General features: G+C 45.1%; 1 protein-coding gene across 1 annotated transcript in view; it reads right to left on the reverse strand.

Annotated features, from left to right (window-relative positions):
• Window positions 1-25,678, reverse strand: part of LOC129856141 (fibronectin-like) — a 42,828-nt gene that overhangs the window by 12,264 nt on the left and 4,886 nt on the right. Inside the window, exons 2-4 of the mRNA XM_055924245.1 lie at window positions 5,346-5,388; window positions 4,890-5,156; window positions 4,520-4,786 (exon numbers count right to left, since the gene is read on the reverse strand). Coding sequence (XP_055780220.1) covers window positions 4,520-4,786; window positions 4,890-5,156; window positions 5,346-5,388 — 577 coding nt within the window. The remainder of the gene's footprint in view (window positions 1-4,519; window positions 4,787-4,889; window positions 5,157-5,345; window positions 5,389-25,678) is intronic.

Raw genomic sequence — 25,678 nt, forward strand, 5'->3', positions numbered from 1 at the left:
CATAATGCTGCGACCCGAATCAAAATGTATTTAATAACTCCAAATAACAACAACGTAGCTGTAGGATGTTGTAAATATAGTATACTTAAAACATGTTTTTCATTTTTTTTGCACTGCAAGGATCTGTGTGGTTGAATGCAGCATTGCTGAATGGTGGACTGAATGTTGTAACGTCGTGACCAGAGTTCTTATGTGTTTGGCTTGTTTAGAGTTGGTCAGGACGTGAGCTGGGTGGGAATTCTATGTTGTGTGTCTAGTTTGTCTGTTTCTGTGTCCAGCCTAATATGGTTCTCAATCAGAGGCAGCTGTCAATCGTTGTCCCTGATTGAGAATCATAGGCTTGTTTTGTGTTGGGATTTTGTGGGTGATTGTTTCCTGTCTCTGTGTTTTGTCTGCACCAGATAGGGCTGTCTCGGTTTTCACATTTGTTATTCTGCATTTTGGTCCTCTCCTTCATCCCAGGAAGAAAACCGTGACAGAATCACCCACCAAACTCGGACCAAGCAGCGTGGAAACAGGCAGCTCCGGACTGAGTGGCAGCTCATGACTGGAGGGTCCCAACAACTACCTAATATACACAAATCTAAAGGGATGAATGAGAATATTTACATACAAGTATATGAACGTGCGATGGCTGAGTGGCATATGCAAGGTGCAGTAGATGGTATAAAATACAGTATTTACATGTGATATGAGTAATGTAAGATATGTAAACATTATTAAAGTGGCATTGTTTAAAGTGACTCGTGATCCATTTATAAAAGTGTCCAGTGATTGGGTCTCAATGTAGGCAGCAGCCTCTCTGAGTTAGTGATGACTATTTAACAGTCTGATGGCCTTGAGATAGAAGCTGATTCTCAACCTCTCGGTCCCAGCTTTGATACACCTGTACTGACCTCGCCTTCTGGATGATAGCGGGGTGAACAGGCAGTGGCTCGGGTGGTTGTTGTCCTTGATGATCTTTTTGGCCTTCCTGTGACATCGGGTGCTGTAGGTGTCATGGAGGGCAGGTAGTTTGCCCCCAGTGATGCGTTGTGCAAATCTCGCTACCCTCTAGAGAGCCCTGCGGTTGAGGGCGGTGCGGTTGCTGTACCAGGCTGTGATACAGCCTGACAGGATGCTCTCAATTGTGCACCTGTAAAAGTTTGTCAGGGTTTTGAATGAAATTCTTCAGCCTCCTGAATTTCAAGAATTTCAGCTGTTGCGCCTTCTTCACCACACTGTCTGTGTGGGTGGACCATTTTAGTTTGTCTATGATGTGTACGCCCTGGAACTTAAAACTTTCCACCTTCTCCACTACTGTCCCTACGATGTAGATAGGGGGGTGCTCCCTCTGTTGTTTCTTGAAGTCCAAGATGATCTCCTTTGTTTTCCTGTTTTCCTTGAGTGAGAGGTTATTTTCCTGACACCACACTGAGGGCCCTCGCCTCCTCCCTGTAGGCTGTCTCGTCATTGTTGGTGATCAAGCACACTACTGATGTGTCGTCAGCAAACTTGATGATTGAGTTGGAGGCGTGCATGGCCACGCAGTCGTGGGTGAACTGGGAGTACAGGAGGGCTGAGCACGCACACTTGTGGGGTCCCAGTGTTGAGGGTCAGCGAAGTGGAGATGTTTCCTACCTTTACCACCTGGGGGCGGCCCATCAGGAAGTCCAGGACCCAGTTGCACAGGGCGGGGTTGAGACCCAGGGTCTCAAGCTTAATGATGAGTTTGAAGGGCACTATGGTGTTGAAGACTGAGCTATAGTCAATGAACAGCATTCTTACATAGGTATTCTTTTTGTCCAGATGGGATAGGGCAGTGTGCAGTGTGATGGCGATTGCGTCATTTGTGGGCGGTATGCAAACTGAAGTGGGTCCAGGGTGGCGGTGATATGATTCTTGACTAGCCTCTCAAATCACTTCATGATGACAGAAGTGAGTGCTACGGGGCTATAGTCATTTAGTTCAGTTATCTTTGCCTTCTTGGGTACAGGAACAATGAAGCATGTGGGGACAGCAGACTGGGATAGGGAGCGATTGAATATGTCTGTAAACACACCAGCCAGCTGGTCTGCGCATGCTCTGAGGACGCGGCTAGGGATGACATCTGGTCCGGCAGCCTTGCGAGGGTTAACACGTTTAAATGTCTTACTTACGTCGGCCACTGAGAAGGAGAGGGGGACGATGATGACGACGCAGTCTTTGTAATCATAATCGTGAGTGTATGAGAACCCCAAAAAAGTGATTTTGTTTAGAAGTAATAAAAACGTAAATCTAGGCTATGCTGAATGGGTGCAGATGGAGATGGTTTCTTACTGCCGCCAAGAGTCGAGCGTGAAAAGGGATCTAGACATCTAGATCTTGACATTTTTTTAAAAAACGTTTTTCTGCCGTGCAGGCTATGTATTATATGGCGGCACAATCATTATTTTAATTCAGTTTTATTTTGGGGGGGCTTGGGCTCATATAGGCCTATACATAAGCTCTTATGCTCATGGGTGTTTTGAATTCATCACCACCTAAGAAAGGGCTGTCCATTTCGTTGTGTTTGACTCTGAAACAACATCCACAACTACCATGTTTTCCACTCAGTTTCAACCTGTTATTGAACGTCTTTCTTCAAATTGATCATCACAGTGAGGTGAGTTTTAAAACCACGATACTGTTTAAGTGTTTGATGTGATTTTCAATTGCATTGACGTCAGAGAGGTTACAGGGACAATAGAGCCCTGAGTACCAAGCCATTAGGACCTGATGGTAGTTTGCAAGTTGGGTACTACCAAAGCATGTCCAGAGTGAATAAAAGGAGATTACCTTAACTCAGTAGTCATGTGGAATTTTACTGAGGTCATGACCTATGACAGCCGGTGTGGCGGTAATACGGTCACATCAATAGCCATAGTTCTACCTTAAATTTGATCCCATTTCTTTTTTTAAAGAAAATGGATTCCCTTAACTTAACGCTAGGTTTTTTTTAATTTTAAATAACGTGCCCAACGTAAATGGACATTTTCTCTGGCCTAGATAGTAGAATATGCATATAATTTACAGATTAGGATAGAAAACACTCCAAAGTTTCCAAAACTGTCAAAATATTGTCTGTGAGTATAACAATACTTATTCTGCTGGTGAAAACCTGAGAAAATGTAACCCGGAAGTGATTTTTTTTTTTATCTGTGTTTCCTGGCCCGTCTTTCCTCCATTTAAAGAAGTATCAACCAGATTCCTTTTCCAATGGCTTCCTCAGGCTGTGACCAGGCTTTAGACATAATTTCAGTCTTTTATTTTGAAAAAGTAGCGAGATGTTTCATAAGTAGTCAGGTGTCCTCTGAATGTTTCCTGCGCGCGAGAGAGGGGCTCCCCATTTTCCTTTTCTCTCTTAAAGAATAGGTTATGGTCCGGTTGAAAAATTATCGATTATGTTTGTTAAAAACAACCTGATGGATTGATTATAAAAAACATTTGACATGTTTCTACGACCATTACGGATACTTTTTGGAATTTGTCTAACGGAACACGGCTTTGGTTTTCTCAACATAATGCGCAACCCAAATTGAGTTTTTTTGTGATAAAAGTAATATTTATCGAACAAAAATAACATTTGTTGTGTAACTGGGAGTCTTGTGAGTGGAAACATCCAAAGATTATCAGGTAAGCGATTAATTGTATTGCTTTTCTGACTTGTGACCAAGCTAACCAGGCTAATATAAGGCTAGCTGTTGTAGCATTGAAAGCTACACTCACAAAAGCTTGGATTTCTTTCGCTGTAAAGTATATTTTCAAAATCTGACACGATAGGTGGATTAACAACAAGCTAAGCTGTGTTTTGGTATATTTCACTTGTGATTGCATGATTATAAATATTTTTAGTAATATTTTTTAATCTAATACGTTTGGAAATTTTCATCTTCCTTTCAGGACCAGAACGAGGCTGTAGTTTTCTCAACATAACGCGCAACCCAAATGGCGTTTTTTTTGTTATAAAAGTAATATTTATCGAACAAAAAGAACATTTATTGTGTAACTGGGAGTCTCGTGAGTGCAAACACCCGAAGATTATCTAAGGTAAGCGATTAATTTATTGCTTTTCTGACTTTCGTGACCATGCTAATTTGGGGCTAGCTGTTGTAGCATTGAAAAAGCTTGGATTTCTTTCGCTGTAAAATATATTTTCAAAATCTGACACGATAGGTGGATTAACAACAAGCTAAACTGTGTTTTGGTATATTTCACTTGTGATTGCATGATTATAAATATTTTTTGTAATATTTGTGCATTTGGCGCCCTGCAATTCTGGCGGTTGTTTAGGAAAGTGATCACCGTAAAAGGGATCCGTAGCGCAGAGAAGTTAAACATTTAATCAAATGTTTATAGCCTTATGGGTGGAAAAGTAGATTAAAGATAGGGCTTTTGATGTGTGAAGAAATAAGATAGAAACAGAACAAAAGCGACAAAACTTGTCTTTGTATGTAACACAATCGCTGTAGTTACTGGTAAAGAGATGATGAGCTGTAACAAGGTGAGGTAGAGCTCTTACTAGTGCAGATTGTTGTAGAGACAGGTTCACTCTGTTCCCCATTGCTCAGCACAGTTGTAACACTAACAGTGTACTCTGTGCCAGGTTGCAGGTTTGAGAAAGTCTTGTTGCAGTGGTCAGTATTGGCTGCACGGGGGTCTGTTCCTGGGATGCAGTAGGATATGAGGAAGCGCTGTGGGACTTTCTCCATCCCTTCAGCCTTGGACCAGTGGAGAGTGAAGGATGTCTCTTCCAAATGGTCTATCTTTAAATCTCTGGGTGGGACCACTGGAACAAAAACCAAGATTTGTTTAGACAGAGAGTCCAAAAATGTCTCATGGAATCAATTAAATATGTAGTCTGAATAAAAACACAAGTTAGCCTACTGTACCTGTGGATAGGGATGCTGAGACCCATCTGCTTTGTCTTCCATCTTCTCCCTCTGTAGCCATGTTGAACTGGTACTTTTCACCAGGTTTGAGACTGCTTATTTCAAGATAATGCCCACCTTTCACTTTTGTTGAGCTTGTTTCACCGTCACACCCCCAGGTCACTCTGAATGTCTGTGGTCCTGTCAGCCACTGAGCAGAACTCCAGCTCAGAGACACAGAATCTAATGTCAGCAACAGGACCTGGAAGTCACCAGGAGGGGGCAGCACTGGTGAAGGAATAATGAGAGAGAGTGAAACCAGACTTTATTGAAAATAAAATTACATAAACAAATGTGTATCATTCATCCCAGCAGTTAAGGGACAACACTTGATATCTTAGCAAATGTATCCTCTTAAATGTAGATTTAAATGAAATACTATTGTTTGTGTCAGTTTATTCTGTGTTCCATACCTACCATCATCTGAGGACAGCATTGTGTGCTGGTCGCCGTAACAACTCTTAAAGTGTGGGAACAAAATAAGAATCAGTCATTTCTTTAACAACATAGAAATTGTTACGTTGAAAAATGTAAAACATATATTTAAACATTTAAACAGAGTCCGACGAGCCCGACGTGAAGGACATACTGTTTTCCCGGGAAATCCCTGTCATTTGCGTGAAGAGAAGACAGAGAAAAAGGGGGTGGAGGTCAGGCTGCCTTCTAAGAATTCGTAGGCGATCTAATAATCCCCCACTGCGATCCGTTCTATTGGCTAACGTGAAATCATTGGAAAATAAAATCAATGACTTACGAGCAAGATTAAACAACCAACGGGACATTAAAAACTGTAATATCTTATACTTCACCGAGTCGTGGCTGAATGACGACATAATTAACATACAGCTGGTGGGTTATACACTGTATCAGCAGGATAGAACAGCGGCGTGTTGGTAAGACAAGGGGTGGCGGTCTATGTATATTTGTAAACAAAAGTGGGTGCACGATATCTAAGGAAGTCTCAAGGTTTTGCTCGCCTGAGGTAGAGTCTCTCTACATACCACCACAGACTGATGCTGGCACTAAGACCGCACTCAATGAGCTGTATAAAGCGACAAGCAAACAGGAAAACGCTCATCCAGAGGCAGCGCACCTAGTGGCCGGGGACTTTAATGCAGGGAAACTTAAATCTGTTTTACTGAATTTATATCAGCATGTTAAATGTGCAACCAGAGAGAGACAAAACTATAGACCACCTTTACTCCACACACAGAGATGCGTACAAAGTTCTCCCTCGCCCACCATTTGGCAAATCTGACCATAATTCTATCCTCTTGATTCCTGCTTACAAGCAAAAATTAAAGCAGGAAGAACCAGTGACTCAGTCAATAAAAAAAGTGGTCAGATGATGCAGATGCTAAGCCACAGGACTGTTTTGCTAGCACAGACTGGAATATGTTCCAGGATTCTTCCGATGGCATTGAGGAGTACACCACATTGACTTAATCAATAAGTGCATCGATGACGTCGCCCCCACAGTGGGGAGGTTGTGCAATGTAACAGCAATATTTAGACTTAGGGTTGACACCCGTTTCACAAAATACGGAATGATTCCGTATTTCACTTAAAGAAACGTTTAGTTTCCAAATGATAGTTTCCGGATTTGACCATATTAATGACCAAAGGCTCGTATTTCTGTGTGTTATTATGTTATAATTAAGTCTATGATTTGATATTTGATCGAGCAGTCTGACTGAGTGGTGGTAGGCAGCAGCAGGCTCGTAAGAATTCATTCAAACAGCACTTTACTGCGTTTGCGAGCAGCTCTTAGCAATGCTTGAAGCACATCGCTGTTTATGACTTCAAGCCTATCAACTCCCGAGATTATGCTGGCAATACTAAAGTGCCTATAAGAACATCCAATAGTCAAAGGTATATGAAATACAAATGGTATAGAGAGAAATAGTCCCATAATAACTATAACCTAAAACGTCTTAGCTGGGAATATTGAACCACCAGCTTTCATATGTTCTCATGTTCTGGGCAAAGAACTTAAACGTTAGCTTTTTTGACATGGCACATATTGCACTTTTACTTTCTTCTCCAACACTGTGTTTTTGGCATTATTTAAACCAAATTGAACATTTCATTATTTTTTTGAGACTAAATAGATTTTATTTATGTATTATATTAAGTTAAAATAAAAGGGTTCATTGTTCATTCAATATTGTTGTAATTGTCATTATCACAAATATATATAAAAAATTGGCCGATTAATCGGTATCGGCTTTTTTTTGGTCCTCCAATAAATCGGTATCGGTCGACCTCTAATGCATAGTCACATGAATAACTCTACCTACATGTACATAGTACCTCAATTACCTCAACTAACCGGTGCCCCCGCACCGGTACCCCATGTATATAGCCTCGCTATTGTTATTTTACTGCTGCTCTTTAATTACTTGTTACTTTAATCTCTTATTCTTATTCATACTTTTTAAACTGCATTGTTGGTTAAGGTCTTGTAAGTAAGCATTTCACTCTAAGGTCTACACCAGTTGTATCTGGCACATGTGACAAATAAAATTTGATTTGAACAGATATTTTAACTGACCTGTTTATCAAAAGCAGTTGATGTAACTGCCAAAATAAAGGAAACACTGGAGTAAATGAGGGATACAAAGTATATTGAAAGCAGGTGCTTCCACACAAGTGTGGTTCCTGAGTTAATTAAGCCACTAAAACATCCCATCATGCTTTGGGTAATGTATAAAAATGTCCAGTTGCCCATTATTTTGGCCACCATGGCTAGAAGAGAGCTCAGTGACTCTGAAAGATGAGTCTCAAAGGAGCATCAAATCAAATCAAATTTGTCACATATACATGGTTAGCAGATGTTAATGCGAGTGTAGCAAAATGCTTGTGCTTCTAGTTCCGACTGTGCAGAAATATCTAACAAGTAATCTAACCTAACAATTTCACAACAACTACCTTATACACACAAGTGTAAAGGAATGAATAAGAATATATACATAAAAATATATTAATGAGTGATGGTCGAACGGCATAGGCAAGATACAGTAGATGGTATAGAGTACAGTATATACATATGAGATGAGTAATGTAGGGTATGAACATTATAAACATTATATAAAGTGGCATTGTTTAAAGTGGCTAGCGATACATTTATTACATCAATTCTTCCATTATTAAAGTGGCTAGAGTTGGGTCAGTATGTTGGCAGCAGCCACTCAATGTTAGTGATGGCTGTTTAACATTCAAGTCATTTAGCAGACACTCTTATCCAGAGAGACTTACAGTTAGTACATTCATCTTAAATTAGTAATGCAATATAATGAAGGCTGGGAATTGCAAACATACATCAATGAATTCATGTTTCCATCAAATAAGATACCATACATTCAATTACATCTATTTTCTACCATATTCCCAACCATACGTCTGTGACGTTTTCAAGTAGGATCCCTGAGATGACTAATAAAATAAGTTATGGACATTCAATTTCAGCTATCTATATAAGCGGTCTGCGGTACTGATCATATTGGAACTCCTTGCTATATGTCACTCTGATTGTCTTCATCTAATAACATAGTTTCATATTTGAAATAAAAGCTCCAAACCTATAGAATGATACACATAGTCAGCTTACTCCTATATATTTATGTTGTTCAAGGCTCCAACTCCCATGACTCCATTAAGGCAAAACCACTCCCACCATCACTGACTAAGTTGCACCTTTCGTAGCCACTGCGCCCCTTTTCAAAATGAGTTCCAATAGGCCTACAGGGTTGTTGGATGGTTGCTTGGACAGTTGCTAAGGCTGTATTTGGCTGTTATTGTTGAAACCACTTTATTTCAGAAGCAGCAGGATTAGCTACTTAGCTAGCTAGCATTAATGTTACCACCAAAAATTCTGGCTTCATCATTAGAGACTAGGATTCAGTATTGATTTTCATGTAAATGTCATAATACATTTTGTTTTCTAACAACCCTAGTAGGCTACATTACACCAGACACCATTAGTACTCCATTACCAATAACAGGGGAGGTTAGCATGTTTTGGGGGTGTGATCTTTGACCCTCTCTAACTTACTCAATCATCCTTATTCACGATTCATTCAGGATGATCAGTAACCATGGTAACATTCACGTTAATGTAGACGTGTTTAGAAACATATTATATTCTTATTTACAATAAAAGTGACTCCAAAATAACACAATGCGTTATTTACCGTTAAGTTTGTAGAGTTACAAGCTTGATGTAGTCATTGCGTGCCAGGAATATGAGACCAAATACTAAACCCTGACTATTTTATTTATAAGAGTCTTTAAGGGTGTCATTCATTTTGATCACTACTTTAAAAAAAAAAAAATATTACCAAATATTTTTCTCTGAGCAATTGTATTAGTATAGATTCATGACTTTTTGGAGAATACAATATTGCTCAGTATTTGAATTACTTATTTTATGCAGTCTTTAATGCTCATCTTTTTCAAGGGTGTCAATCATTTCGGACCCCACTGATTTGACATATCTGAGACAAATAAATACACAGTAGAATACATTTCCTTGTTACATAATGGAAGTTAATCCTCTAACATGCATACATGTAACTACAGTAGTCCTCAATACAAAACAACTCAATTGTATGAGATGTGGACTAGGGTGTACTCCTCTTACAAAACTACAAAAAACATTCATGTTTATAGACTGTAGAATACACCACTCTGCCATTTTAGGCCATATTTATCTGATGGAGAACTGTGATTCATTAACTTAGACTAGTAATTCATTAACACCTGACCCAGGTCGAGAGAAAGATGGCGTTCCAGAGTGTTTTTTTCTGCAGTTGTTCTACGAACGTTATCAGGGACTGTATTCATAAAACGCCTCAGAGTGCTGATCTAGGATCAGCTATGAAATGACAGGGTGGGACCTGACCCGAGATTGTGCTCCGACTCTTAGATGCTTTATGAAGGCCCAGATCTCACAACGCCTGGAGAAGTATTTAACACTTCAGGAAACCCGGTTCTGTGACATATCTATCTTCTGAGACTCACAGGTCATCTGCAAAACAGACGATCTGGATGACATGGTGTTTCCTTGTCCTGGGGTATCAAACAGGGTAAAATAACAGCTGCTTAGTACTTATTTAAACATGTGTAAAGGCCCGTCCCAACCGGGACTGATGTCGAAAAATCCTAAATGTTTTTTTTATTTTTTTTACAGATGACAAAAATTCTGATTCAGAACTGCAAAACGGTATGTCATCCACTGTGATGGGAAAGTTATGCTGCTTTCAAAGTTGATAAACTTGTTATCCTACTTAGGAGACTAGAATTATTTGGTTGAGTATTAGAAAGCTCTTCTTTGTTGTCGCCTATTCAGCATCATTCACATCGTCTTAACCTATAGACCCCCCACCCATCTCCTTAACAATTCACATGTAAACACATTGCCAACCGTCAGCATGGCCAACCCCTCCATTACCATATAAACACATTGCCAACCGTCAGCATGGTCAACCCCTCTATTATCATATAAACACATTGCCAACCGTCAGCATGGTCAACCCCTCCATTATCATATAAACACATTGCCAACCTTCAGCATGGCCAACCCCTCCATTACCATATAAACACATTGTCAACCGTCAGCATGGTCAACCCCTCCATTACCATATAAACACATTGCCAACCGTCAGCATAGCCAACCCCTCCATTACCATATAAACACATTGCCAACCGTCAGCATGGCCAACCCCTCCATTACCATATAAACACATTGCCAGCCGTCAGCATGGTCAACCCCTCCATTATCATGTACACGCATGGAAAACCCCTCCATTATCTCAGCCAATCATGGCTAGCCAGGACTAATCCTTTCTTTCTCCCTCTATAGCTCAGTGATTTCTCCTTGGCTAAACTAGGCTCATAATTGTAACATTTGTATTCATTTTTAGGGATCCTATACAAGTTTATAATTATGGCACATGAAAGATCACATGTTCAATAATGCATTTCTTTCAGGAACTAGCGTAATCCACTCCACGTTTAGCTGGAGTGTTGAAATGAACAATTATCTCATGTGGGTGTAAGGAACGTCAAACTGATTAGCGAGTACCACGTCCTCTTGATTCGACTCATACCAACTCACACACATGACCGCCCTCCTGCAGCATCTCACTAGTCTTGCCACGGAAAAGCTACAGTAACTATTAAGGGGTGTGAGTGGGGACAATTCAGGCTGAGTAGTGAGTTTCACACATTCCCATTTGATACATGGGCATTCGTGGAGGAAGGGGAGGACCATCCCCAGTGAATTTCATAAAAAATGTTAATTGTAAGACATTTAAAAAGTTATCCTTTTTAGATAAAACTATACTAAATATAATCACGTCACCAAATAATTGATTAAAACACACTCTCTTGCAAATAAGGCCTACAGTAGCCTCAGCAGCACTCTGTAGGGTAGTACCATGGTGTAGCCAGAGGACAGCTAGCTTCCGTCCTCCTCTGGGTACATTGACCTCAATACAAAACCTAGGAGGCTCATGGTTCTCACCCCCTTCCATAGACTTACACAGTAATTATGACAACTTCCGGAGGACGTCCTCCAGCCTATCAGAGCTCTTGCAGCATGAACTGACATGTTGTCCACCCAATCAAAGGATCAGAGAATTAATATAGTACTGAAAGCATTAGCTACATATAGCTAGCACTACAGTGTATAAAATGTGGTGAGTAGTTGACTCAAAGAGAGAGAGAAAGACAATAGTTGAACAGTTTAACAAATTCATTTCTTCCAAAATTAAGGAGAAGCGAGAGAGAAATAGAGAGCAAGATTTAGATTTTTTTCCCAGTTTCACTTACTTAGCCAGTAAATGCAGCTAGCTAGTTTAGCCTACTGAAACACCCTGCTAAAACCGAGGGATGCTATGTTAGCTAGCTTGCTATGACTTTCCAATACAACACTCAAACTCTTCCAAGTCAAGGTAAGCTTTTGGTATTACATATTTATTGCCACCAGGGCCCACAAGGTGTAACTGCTGACTGACTGTAACTTACACTGTCATCCAATATGCTGTAATAAAAATAAGACCATGCTCATGAACAACAACAAAATCATCCTCCCTTATCTTTACCATCACTGATGGGCATAGTACAAATATAATCTACGGCCTGATGTTAATTGTATAACCCTTTTCGTGAACTTGAATGTGCACAATTACCATGACAATGTCCTGGTGCATTTCGAGTCGCCTGGAGCAAATGTAGGTTATTACACAGTTTATACCATGTCATCTAGATCACCCTAGAGATCACAAGGGCTAAGAATGAGTCAGCACAGCATCAGTCTGTAAATATATAACAGACACTTCTGTTACTGACAGTATGAAGAGAGCACCTGACAGAAACTGACCATATAATCATAAAGACATCTAAACTCAAGTGCACTTGTTTGGAGGTTATACCTTGTCCTTTATGATTCTTATTAGATAAAATAATGATATGTCAAAAGTATTTTAACATATTAACAAATATTATATTATTTCTAAAAATAAGGTTCTGTCATCAACAGTTTAAAATGATTGTGACAAACAGACTCAAGTCATACGTTGTCATAGTTTTGATGGACTGAAGTACATTTGGTAAAAATTAAATGATGACCAACAAAAGAATAATTAACATAAATTAATCTTCCTTGAGTATGTTCAAGTTGAATTGTCTACATGCACCGTATATTTGAACTTTTAACAATCTTTGACATTTTCTCTAAAACCGTTTGGCAGTAGACTGAGGGTCACTTTCAATGACACGTTAGTACGGTACCTGTTTGATGAACAACAGTAAAACACTTCTTAATTACAGAACACATATAGTAGAAACAATGAACAAGATAACTTCATGAAAACTATTTTAACGTTTTAGTGGTACATGTGTACACATTCAGGCACAAACAACCCTATTACTTACATTAAAGAAAGCACAGCACATGATAAATCATGCTACACCACATAAAGCCAGAAAGTCACTAAATATCTTTGACTGACTACGTTTTTGGGGGAAATACTCAATAATGATCAACAACCAAATCACTACCAGATGTGAAACTCAACCTTCAGTAAATATTCCCTATATCAATATATTCCATTTCTTTACCATTCTCTCTAACACCATTTTGATGGGAGACTGAGGGTCACTTTCAATGACAGTCAATCAATGTTATAGTAACTACTGATCATCAACAACAGAGCATATCTTAATCACAAAACACATCCAGTAACACATTATTAATCAAATAAAAAATGTTAACTTTTTTAATTTCAGCCTATGCTTTATTCCACCAGATTAGACACTGGAAAAGAGACAGATGGCTCAAAACAACATACAATTAATGAATGTAAATGTCAAATGATTGATCAGATACATACCTGGAAGAAGCCCAGGTGCTCAGCCTGACTGAACCACTTGCTGTTCAAAGACTAGTTGGGCTTTCCATGCATTGTTATTGTATAACTTTATAGGCCGTAAAGAGAGCTATTAAAACTGTCTACAGTATGACATGTTTTCCAGACTTTGTACCACCGTTAAGTTACATTAGGTCCTCACTCAATGTGAATGTGTGTGTCTCACCTAATTGTATGTGAGAACAAATTAATGTGTATGTACAGTGGAGGGTGCAAGCGTATTTGAAGATTGTGTGTGTCCGTTGCTTATTTGTTAGTAAGAGGTATGCACTATGCAGGCAGTGGGTTCTGTCACACTATGCAGGCAGTGGGTTCTGTCACACTATGCAGGCAGTGGGTTCTGTCACACTATGCAGGCAGTGGGTTCTGTCACACTATTCAGGCAGTGGGTTCTGTCACACTATGCAGGCAGTGGGTTCTGTCACACTATTCAGGCAGTGGGTTCTGTCACACTATGCAGGCAGTGGGTTCTGTCACACCATGCAGGCAGTGGGTTCTGTCACACTATGCAGGCAGTGGGTTCTGTCACACTATTCAGGCAGTGGGTTCTGTCACACTATGCAGGCAGTGGGTTCTGTCACACTATTCAGGCAGTGGGTTCTGTCACACTATGCAGGCAGTGGGTTCTGTCACACTATGCAGGCAGTGGGTTCTGTCACACTATGCAGGCAGTGGGTTCTGTCACACTATGCAGGCAGTGGGTTCTGTCACACTATGCAGGCAGTGGGTTCTGTCACACTATGCAGGCAGTGGGTTCTGTCACACTATGCAAGCAGTGGGTTCTGTCACACTATTCAGGCAGTGGGTTCTGTCACACTATGCAGGCAGTGGGTTCTGTCACACTATGCAGGCAGTGGGTTCTGTCACACTATGCAGGCAGTGGGTTCTGTCACACTATGCAGGCAGTGGGTTCTGTCACACTATGCAGGCAGTGGGTTCTGTCACACTATGCAGGCAGTGGGTTCTGTCACACTATGCAAGCAGTGGGTTCTGTCACACTATGCAAGCAGTGGGTTCTGTCACACTATGCAAGCAGTGGGTTCTGTCACACTATGCAGGCAGTGGGTTCTGTCACACTATGCAGGCAGTGGGTTCTGTCACACTATGCAGGCAGTGGGTTCTGTCACACTATGCAGGCAGTGGGTTCTGTCACACTATGCAGGCAGTGGGTTCTGTCACACTATGCAGGCAGTGGGTTCTGTCACACTATGCAGGCAGTGGGTTCTGTCACACTATGCAGGCAGTCCGTTCTGTCACACTATGCAGGCAGTGGGTTCTGTCACACTATGCAGGCAGTGGGTTCTGTCACACTATGCAGGCAGTGGGTTCTGTCACACTATGCAGGCAGTGGGTTCTGTCACACTATGCAGGCAGTGGGTTCTGTCACACTATGCAAGCAGTGGGTTCTGTCACACTATTCAGGCAGTGGGTTCTGTCACACTATGCAGGCAGTGGGTTCTGTCACACTATGCAGGCAGTGGGTTCTGTCACACTATGCAGGCAGTGGGTTCTGTCACACTATGCAGGCAGTGGGTTCTGTCACACTATGCAGGCAGTGGGTTCTGTCACACTATGCAGGCAGTGGGTTCTGTCACACTATTCAGGCAGTGGGTTCTGTCACACTATGCAGGCAGTGGGTTCTGTCACACTATGCAGGCAGTGGGTTCTGTCACACTATGCAGGCAGTGGGTTCTGTCACACTATGCAGGCAGTGGGTTCTGTCACACTATTCAGGCAGTGGGTTCTGTCACACTATGCAGGCAGTGGGTTCTGTCACACTATGCAGGCAGTGGGTTCTGTCACACTATGCAGGCAGTGGGTTCTGTCACACTATGCAGGCAGTGGGTTCTGTCACACTATGCAGGCAGTGGGTTCTGTCACACTATGCAGGCAGTGGGTTCTGTCACACTATGCAGGCAGTGGGTTCTGTCACACTATGCAGGCAGTGGGTTCTGTCACACTATTCAGGCAGTGGGTTCTGTCACACTATGCAGGCAGTGGGTTCTGTCACACTATGCAGGCAGTGGGTTCACTATGCAGGCAGTGGGTTCTGTCACACTATGCAGGCAGTGGGTTCTGTCACACTATGCAGGCAGTGGGTTCTGTCACACTATGCAGGCAGTGGGTTCTGTCACACTATGCAGGCAGTGGGTTCTGTCACACTATGCAGGCAGTGGGTTCTGTCACACTATGCAGGCAGTGGGTTCTGTCACACTATGCAGGCAGTGGGTTCTGTCACACTATGCAGGCAGTGGGTTCTGTCACACTATGCAGGCAGTGGGTTCTGTCACACTATGCAGGCAGTGGGTTCTGTCACACTATGCAGGCAGTGGGTTCTGTCACACTATGCAGGCAGTGGGTTCTGTCACACTATGCAGGCAGTGGGTTCTGTCACACTATGCAGGCAGTGGGTTCTGTCACACTATGCAAGCAGTGGGTTCTGTCACACTATGCAGGCAGTGGGTTCTGTCACACTATGCAGGCAGTGGGTTCTGTCACACTATGCAGGCAGTGGGTTCTGTCACACTATGCAAGCAGTGGGTTCTGTCACACTATGCAGGCAGTGGGTTCTGTCACACTATGCAGGCAGTGGGTTCTGTCACACTATGCAGGCAGTGGGTTCTGTCACACTATGCAGGCAGTCCGTTCTGTCACACTATGCAGGCAGTGGGTTCTGTCACACTATGCAGGCAGTGGGTTCTGTCACACTATGCAGGCAGTGGGTTCTGTCACACTATGCAGGCAGTGGGTTCTGTCACACTATGCAGGCAGTGGGTTCTGTCACACTATGCAGGCAGTGGGTTCTGTCACACTATGCAGGCAGTGGGTTCTGTCACACTATGCAGGCAGTGGGTTCTGTCACACTATGCAGGCAGTGGGTTCTGTCACACTATGCAGGCAGTGGGTTCTGTCACACTATGCAGGCAGTCTGTTCTGTCACACTATGCAGGCAGTGGGTTCTGTCACACTATTCAGGCAGTGGGTTCTGTCACACTATGCAGGCAGTCCGTTCTGTCACACTATGCAGGCAGTGGGTTCTGTCACACTATGCAAGCAGTGGGTTCTGTCACACTATGCAGGCAGTGGGTTCTGTCACACTATGCAGGCAGTGGGTTCTGTCACACTATGCAGGCAGTGGGTTCTGTCACACTATGCAGGCAGTGGGTTCTGTCACACTATGCAGGCAGTGGGTTCTGTCACACTATGCAGGCAGTGGGTTCTGTCACACTATGCAGGCAGTGGGTTCTGTCACACTATGCAGGCAGTGGGTTCTGTCACACTATGCAGGCAGTGGGTTCTGTCACACTATGCAGGCAGTGGGTTCTGTCACACTATGCAGGCAGTGGGTTCTGTCACACTATTCAGGCAGTGGGTTCTGTCACACTATGCAGGCAGTGGGTTCTGTCACACTATGCAGGCAGTGGGTTCTGTCACACTATGCAAGCAGTGGGTTCTGTCACACTATGCAGGCAGTGGGTTCTGTCACACTATTCAAGCAGTGGGTTCTGTCACACTATGCAAGCAGTGGGTTCTGTCACACTATGCAAGCAGTGGGTTCTGTCACACTATGCAGGCAGTCCGTTCTGTCACACTATGCAGGCAGTGGGTTCTGTCACACTATGCAGGCAGTCCGTTCTGTCACACTATGCAGGCAGTGGGTTCTGTCACACTTTGCAAGCAGTGGGTTCTGTCACACTTTGCAAGCAGTCCGTTCTGTCACACTATGCAGGCAGTGGGTTCTGTCACACTATGCAGGCAGTCCGTTCTGTCACACTATGCAGGCAGTGGGTTCTGTCACACTTTGCAAGCAGTGGGTTCTGTCACACTTTGCAAGCAGTCCGTTCTGTCACACTATGCAGGCAGTGGGTTCTGTCACACTATTCAGGCAGTGGGTTCTGTCACACTATGCAGGCAGTGGGTTCTGTCACACTATGCAAGCAGTGGGTTCTGTCACACTATTCAGGCAGTGGGTTCACTATGCAGGCAGTGGGTTCTGTCACACTATGCAGGCAGTGGGTTCTGTCACACTATGCAGGCAGTGGGTTCTGTCACACTATGCAGGCAGTGGGTTCTGTCACACTATGCAGGCAGTGGGTTCTGTCACACTATGCAGGCAGTGGGTTCTGTCACACTATTCAGGCAGTGGATTCTGTCACACTATGCAGGCAGTGGGTTCTGTCACACTATGCAGGCAGTGGGTTCTGTCACACTATGCAGGCAGTGGGTTCTGTCACACTATGCAGGCAGTGGGTTCTGTCACACTATTCAGGCAGTGGGTTCTGTCACACTATGCAAGCAGTGGGTTCTGTCACACTATGCAGGCAGTGGGTTCTGTCACACTATGCAGGCAGTGGGTTCACTATGCAGGCAGTGGGTTCTGTCACACTATGCAGGCAGTGGGTTCTGTCACACTATGCAGGCAGTGGGTTCTGTCACACTATGCAGGCAGTGGGTTCTGTCACACTATGCAGGCAGTCCGTTCTGTCACACTATGCAGGCAGTGGGTTCTGTCACACTATGCAAGCAGTGGGTTCTGTCACACTATGCAGGCAGTGGGTTCTGTCACTCTATGCAGGCAGTGGGTTCTGTCACACTATGCAGGCAGTGGGTTCTGTCACACTATGCAAGCAGTGGGTTCTGTCACACTATGCAGGCAGTGGGTTCTGTCACACTATGCAGGCAGTGGGTTCTGTCACACTATGCAAGCAGTGGGTTCTGTCACACTATGCAGGCAGTGGGTTCTGTCACACTATGCAGGCAGTGGGTTCTGTCACACTATGCAGGCAGTGGGTTCTGTCACACTATTCAGGCAGTGGGTTCTGTCCCACTATTCAGGCAGTGGGTTCTGTCACACTATTCAAGCAGTGGGTTCTGTCACACTATGCAGGCAGTGGGTTCTGTCACACTATTCAGGCAGTGGGTTCTGTCACACTATGCAGGCAGTGGGTTCTGTCACACTATGCAGGCAGTGGGTTCTGTCACACTATGCAGGCAGTGGGTTCTGTCACACTATTCAGGCAGTCGGTTCTGTCACACTATGCAGGCAGTGGGTTCTGTCACACTATTCAGGCAGTGGGTTCTGTCACACTATGCAGGCAGTCCGTTCTGTCACACTATGCAGGCAGTCCGTTCTGTCACACTATGCAGGCAGTGGGTTCTGTCACACTATGCAAGCAGTGGGTTCTGTCACACTATGCAAGCAGTGGGTTCTGTCACACTATGCAGGCAGTCCGTTCTGTCACACTATGCAAGCAGTGGGTTCTGTCACACTATGCAGGCAGTGGGTTCTGTCACACTATGCAGGCAGTCTGTTCTGTCACACTATGCAGGCAGTGGGTTCTGTCACACTATGCAGGCAGTGGGTTCTGTCACACTATGCAGGCAGTGGGTTCTGTCACACTATGCAGGCAGTGGGTTCTGTCACACTAGGCAGGCAGTGGGTTCTGTCACACTATGCAGGCAGTGGGTTCTGTCACACTATGCAGGCAGTGGGTTCTGTCACACTATGCAGGCAGTGGGTTCTGTCACACTATGCAGGCAGTGGGTTCTGTCACACTATGCAGGCAGTGGGTTCTGTCACACTATGCAGGCAGTGGGTTCTGTCACACTATTCAGGCAGTGGGTTCTGTCCCACTATTCAGGCAGTGGGTTCTGTCACACTATGCAGGCAGTGGGTTCTGTCACACTATGCAGGCAGTGGGTTCTGTCACACTATGCAGGCAGTCTGTTCTGTCACACTATGCAGGCAGTGGGTTCTGTCACACTATTCAGGCAGTGGGTTCTGTCACACTATGCAGGCAGTCCGTTCTGTCACACTATGCAGGCAGTGGGTTCTGTCACACTATGCAAGCAGTGGGTTCTGTCACACTATGCAGGCAGTGGGTTCTGTCACACTATGCAGGCAGTGGGTTCTGTCACACTATGCAGGCAGTGGGTTCTGTCACACTATGCAGGCAGTGGGTTCTGTCACACTATGCAGGCAGTGGGTTCTGTCACACTATGCAGGCAGTGGGTTCTGTCACACTATGCAGGCAGTGGGTTCTGTCACACTGTGCAGGCAGTGGGTTCTGTCACACTATGCAGGCAGTGGGTTCTGTCACACTATGCAGGCAGTGGGTTCTGTCACACTATGCAGGCAGTGGGTTCTGTCACACTATTCAGGCAGTGGGTTCTGTCACACTATGCAGGCAGTGGGTTCTGTCACACTATGCAGGCAGTGGGTTCTGTCACACTATGCAAGCAGTGGGTTCTGTCACACTATGCAGGCAGTGGGTTCTGTCACACTATTCAAGCAGTGGGTTCTGTCACACTATGCAAGCAGTGGGTTCTGTCACACTATGCAAGCAGTGGGTTCTGTCACACTATGCAGGCAGTCCGTTCTGTCACACTATGCAGGCAGTGGGTTCTGTCACACTATGCAGGCAGTCCGTTCTGTCACACTATGCAGGCAGTGGGTTCTGTCACACTTTGCAAGCAGTGGGTTCTGTCACACTTTGCAAGCAGTCCGTTCTGTCACACTATGCAGGCAGTGGGTTCTGTCACACTATGCAGGCAGTCCGTTCTGTCACACTATGCAGGCAGTGGGTTCTGTCACACTTTGCAAGCAGTGGGTTCTGTCACACTTTGCAAGCAGTCCGTTCTGTCACACTATGCAGGCAGTGGGTTCTGTCACACTATTCAGGCAGTGGGTTCTGTCACACTATGCAGGCAGTGGGTTCTGTCACACTATGCAGGCAGTGGGTTCTGTCACACTATGCAGGCAGTGGGTTCTGTCACACTATGCAGGCAGTGGGTTCTGTCACACTATGCAGGCAGTGGGTTCTGTCACACTATGCAGGCAGTGGGTTCTGTCACACTATTCAGGCAGTGGATTCTGTCACACTATGCAGGCAGTGGGTTCTGTCACACTATGCAGGCAGTGGGTTCTGTCACACTATGCAGGCAGTGGGTTCTGTCACACTATGCAGGCAGTGGGTTCTGTCACACTATTCAGGCAGTGGGTTCTGTCACACTATGCAAGCAGTGGGTTCTGTCACACTATGCAGGCAGTGGGTTCTGTCACACTATACAGGCAGTGGGTTCTGTCACACTATTCAGGCAGTGGGTTCTGTCACACTATTCAGGCAGTGGGTTCTGTCACACTATGCAGGCAGTGGGTTCTGTCACACTATGCAGGCAGTGGGTTCACTATGCAGGCAGTGGGTTCTGTCACACTATGCAGGCAGTGGGTTCTGTCACACTATGCAGGCAGTGGGTTCTGTCACACTATGCAGGCAGTGGGTTCTGTCACACTATGCAGGCAGTCCGTTCTGTCACACTATGCAGGCAGTGGGTTCTGTCACACTATGCAAGCAGTGGGTTCTGTCACACTATGCAGGCAGTGGGTTCTGTCACTCTATGCAGGCAGTGGGTTCTGTCACACTATGCAGGCAGTGGGTTCTGTCACACTATGCAAGCAGTGGGTTCTGTCACACTATGCAGGCAGTGGGTTCTGTCACACTATGCAGGCAGTGGGTTCTGTCACACTATGCAAGCAGTGGGTTCTGTCACACTATGCAGGCAGTGGGTTCTGTCACACTATGCAGGCAGTGGGTTCTGTCACACTATGCAGGCAGTGGGTTCTGTCACACTATGCAGGCAGTGGGTTCTGTCACACTATGCAGGCAGTGGGTTCTGTCACACTATGCAGGCAGTGGGTTCTGTCACACTATTCAGGCAGTGGGTTCTGTCACACTATGCAGGCAGTGGGTTCTGTCACACTATGCAGGCAGTGGGTTCTGTCACACTATGCAGGCAGTGGGTTCTGTCACACTATTCAGGCAGTGGGTTCTGTCACACTATGCAGGCAGTGGGTTCTGTCACACTATGCAGGCAGTGGGTTCTGTCACACTATGCAGGCAGTGGGTTCTGTCACACTATGCAGGCAGTCCGTTCTGTCACACTATGCAGGCAGTGGGTTCTGTCACACTATGCAGGCAGTGGGTTCTGTCACACTATGCAGGCAGTGGGTTCTGTCACACTATGCAGGCAGTGGGTTCTGTCACACTATGCAGGCAGTCCGTTCTGTCACACTATGCAGGCAGTGGGTTCTGTCACACTATTCAGGCAGTGGGTTCTGTCACACTATGCAGGCAGTCCGTTCTGTCACACTATGCAGGCAGTGGGTTCTGTCACACTATGCAAGCAGTGGGTTCTGTCACACTATGCAGGCAGTGGGTTCTGTCACACTATGCAGGCAGTGGGTTCTGTCACACTATGCAGGCAGTGGGTTCTGTCACACTATGCAGGCAGTGGGTTCTGTCACACTATGCAGGCAGTGGGTTCTGTCACACTATGCAGGCAGTGGGTTCTGTCACACTATGCAGGCAGTGGGTTCTGTCACACTATGCAGGCAGTGGGTTCTGTCACACTATGCAGGCAGTGGGTTCTGTCACACTATGCAGGCAGTGGGTTCTGTCACACTATGCAGGCAGTGGGTTCTGTCACACTATGCAGGCAGTGGGTTCTGTCACACTATGCAGGCAGTGGGTTCTGTCACACTATTCAGGCAGTGGGTTCTGTCCCACTATTCAGGCAGTGGGTTCTGTCACACTATTCAAGCAGTGGGTTCTGTCACACTATGCAGGCAGTGGGTTCACTATGCAGGCAGTGGGTTCTGTCACACTATGCAGGCAGTGGGTTCTGTCACACTATGCAGGCAGTGGGTTCTGTCACACTATGCAGGCAGTGGGTTCTGTCACACTGTGCAGGCAGTGGGTTCTGTCACACTATTCAGGCAGTGGATTCTGTCACACTATGCAGGCAGTGGGTTCTGTCACACTATGCAGGCAGTGGGTTCTGTCACACTATGCAGGCAGTGGGTTCTGTCACACTATGCAGGCAGTGGGTTCTGTCACACTATTCAGGCAGTGGGTTCTGTCACACTATGCAAGCAGTGGGTTCTGTCACACTATGCAGGCAGTGGGTTCTGTCACACTATACAGGCAGTGGGTTCTGTCACACTATTCAGGCAGTGGGTTCTGTCACACTATTCAGGCAGTGGGTTCTGTCACACTATGCAGGCAGTGGGTTCTGTCACACTATGCAGGCAGTGGGTTCTGTCACACTATGCAGGCAGTGGGTTCTGTCACACTATGCAGGCAGTGGGTTCTGTCACACTATGCAGGCAGTCCGTTCTGTCACACTATGCAGGCAGTGGGTTCTGTCACACTATGCAAGCAGTGGGTTCTGTCACACTATGCAGGCAGTGGGTTCTGTCACTCTATGCAGGCAGTGGGTTCTGTCACACTATGCAGGCAGTGGGTTCTGTCACACTATGCAAGCAGTGGGTTCTGTCACACTATGCAGGCAGTGGGTTCTGTCACACTATGCAGGCAGTGGGTTCTGTCACACTATGCAAGCAGTGGGTTCTGTCACACTATGCAGGCAGTGGGTTCTGTCACACTATGCAGGCAGTGGGTTCTGTCACACTATGCAGGCAGTGGGTTCTGTCACACTATTCAGGCAGTGGGTTCTGTCCCACTATTCAGGCAGTGGGTTCTGTCACACTATTCAAGCAGTGGGTTCTGTCACACTATGCAGGCAGTGGGTTCTGTCACACTATTCAGGCAGTGGGTTCTGTCACACTATGCAGGCAGTGGGTTCTGTCACACTATGCAGGCAGTGGGTTCTGTCACACTATGCAGGCAGTCCGTTCTGTCACACTATGCAGGCAGTGGGTTCTGTCACACTATTCAGGCAGTGGGTTCTGTCACACTATGCAGGCAGTCCGTTCTGTCACACTATGCAGGCAGTGGGTTCTGTCACACTATGCAAGCAGTGGGTTCTGTCACACTATGCAGGCAGTGGGTTCTGTCACACTATGCAGGCAGTGGGTTCTGTCACACTATGCAGGCAGTGGGTTCTGTCACACTATGCAGGCAGTGGGTTCTGTCACACTATGCAGGCAGTGGGTTCTGTCACACTATGCAGGCAGTGGGTTCTGTCACACTATGCAGGCAGTGGGTTCTGTCACACTATGCAGGCAGTGGGTTCTGTCACACTATGCAGGCAGTGGGTTCTGTCACACTATGCAGGCAGTGGGTTCTGTCACACTATGCAGGCAGTGGGTTCTGTCACACTATGCAGGCAGTGGGTTCTGTCACACTATGCAGGCAGTGGGTTCTGTCACACTATTCAGGCAGTGGGTTCTGTCCCACTATTCAGGCAGTGGGTTCTGTCACACTATTCAAGCAGTGGGTTCTGTCACACTATGCAGGCAGTGGGTTCTGTCACACTATTCAGGCAGTGGGTTCTGTCACACTATGCAGGCAGTGGGTTCTGTCACACTATGCAGGCAGTGGGTTCTGTCACACTATGCAGGCAGTCCGTTCTGTCACACTATGCAGGCAGTGGGTTCTGTCACACTATTCAGGCAGTGGGTTCTGTCACACTATGCAGGCAGTCCGTTCTGTCACACTATGCAGGCAGTGGGTTCTGTCACACTATGCAAGCAGTGGGTTCTGTCACACTATTCAGGCAGTGGGTTCTGTCACACTATGCAGGCAGTGGGTTCTGTCACACTATGCAAGCAGTGGGTTCTGTCACACTTTGCAAGCAGTGGGTTCTGTCACACTTTGCAAGCAGTGGGTTCTGTCACACTATGCAGGCAGTGGGTTCTGTCACACTATGCAGGCAGTGGGTTCTGTCACACTTTGCAAGCAGTGGGTTCTGTCACACTTTGCAAGCAGTGGGTTCTGTCACACTATGCAGGCAGTGGGTTCTGTCACACTATGCAGGCAGTGGGTTCTGTCACACTATGCAGGCAGTGGGTTCTGTCACACTATGCAGGCAGTGGGTTCTGTCACACTATGCAGGCAGTGGGTTCTGTCACACTATGCAGGCAGTGGGTTCTGTCACACTATTCAGGCAGTCTGTTCTGTGACACCTTGCAGGCAGTCCGTTCTGTCACAGACACTTTTCTACTTTGTGGACAATATATAATGTTTCATTGACCTTGGATTGGAGATATAAAGGACAGTAAAGAAGACAGTGCCAGAGTCAGCAGACAATCCCTCTGGAAATATTGATGTACAATTTAACTTGATGTATTTGTGTCTTTTGACAGTTAATGTTGATATTTTTACTGGGAAGAGGGCATGGTTCACAACTACATATATAGGTAGCTCAGGGTTTCTTGAAATGACGGGACACAACTTTTTTTCACATATGTTTCTCAGTATTAACATTTTAAAGATACATTTTGAGACCAGAGTATAAGCGATCAGATCATGTAAAGCACAGGTGTCCAACTCATTCCACGGAGGGCCGTGTGTCTGTGGGTCTTCGCTCCTCCCTTGTACTTGATTGATGAATTAAGGTCACTAATTAGTAAGGAACTCCACACACCTTGTTGTTTAGGGCTTATTTGAAAGGAACAACCAAAAACCTGCAGACACCAGGCCAGGGCTATTCAACTCTTACCCTAAGAGGTTCAGAGCTGGTTTTCTGTTTAACCTGATAATTAATTGCACACACCCGGAATAATGAAAAAATGCAGTAGAACTGGCTTCGGGGTCCAAAGTTGAGTTTGAAGGCACTAGGCCCTCCATGAAATGAGTTTGACACCCATGATATAAAGGATCAACCTCTTTATTTCTCATAAAATGCAACTGACTGGATTTATGTAAACTCAGTCAGAAACCATAAAAGGAATTTAATTTCTACATGTATTGTCCAACAAGTTTTCAAAAGGTATTGATTGTTTAATTCTAACATTACATTATTTAAATATGTAGTAGACCCAATCCAGACCCAATCCAATTTGCATACCGTCCCAACAGATCCACAGATGACACAATCTTAATTGCACACCACACTGCTCTTTCCCACCTTGTAACGGGTGTTGTCGTCTGAAGAGGAAGAATCGGACCAGGGCGCAGCGTGGTAAGTGTTCATGACTTTTATTTCAACTGAACACTAGAACAACGTGTAAAACGAAACCGAAACAGTCCTGTCAGGTGCAGAAAACACTAAACAGAAAATAACTACCCACAAAATACAGGTGGGAAAATGCTACCTAAGTATGGTTCCCAATCAGAGACAACGATAGACAGCTGTCCCTGATTGAGAACCATACCCGGCCAAAACAAAGAAATACCAAAACATAGAAAAATGAACATAGAATGCCCACCCAAATCACACCCTGACCAAACCAAAATAGAGACATAAAAAGCTCTAAGGACAGGGTGTGACATACCTGGACAAAAGGAACACGTATGTGAGAATGCTGTTCATTGACTACAGCTCAGTGTTCAACACCATAGTGCCCACAAAGCT

Source organism: Salvelinus fontinalis, chromosome 5 (genome assembly GCF_029448725.1).
Source record: "Salvelinus fontinalis isolate EN_2023a chromosome 5, ASM2944872v1, whole genome shotgun sequence".
In the NCBI taxonomy this organism is placed as follows: Eukaryota; Metazoa; Chordata; class Actinopteri; order Salmoniformes; family Salmonidae; genus Salvelinus; species Salvelinus fontinalis.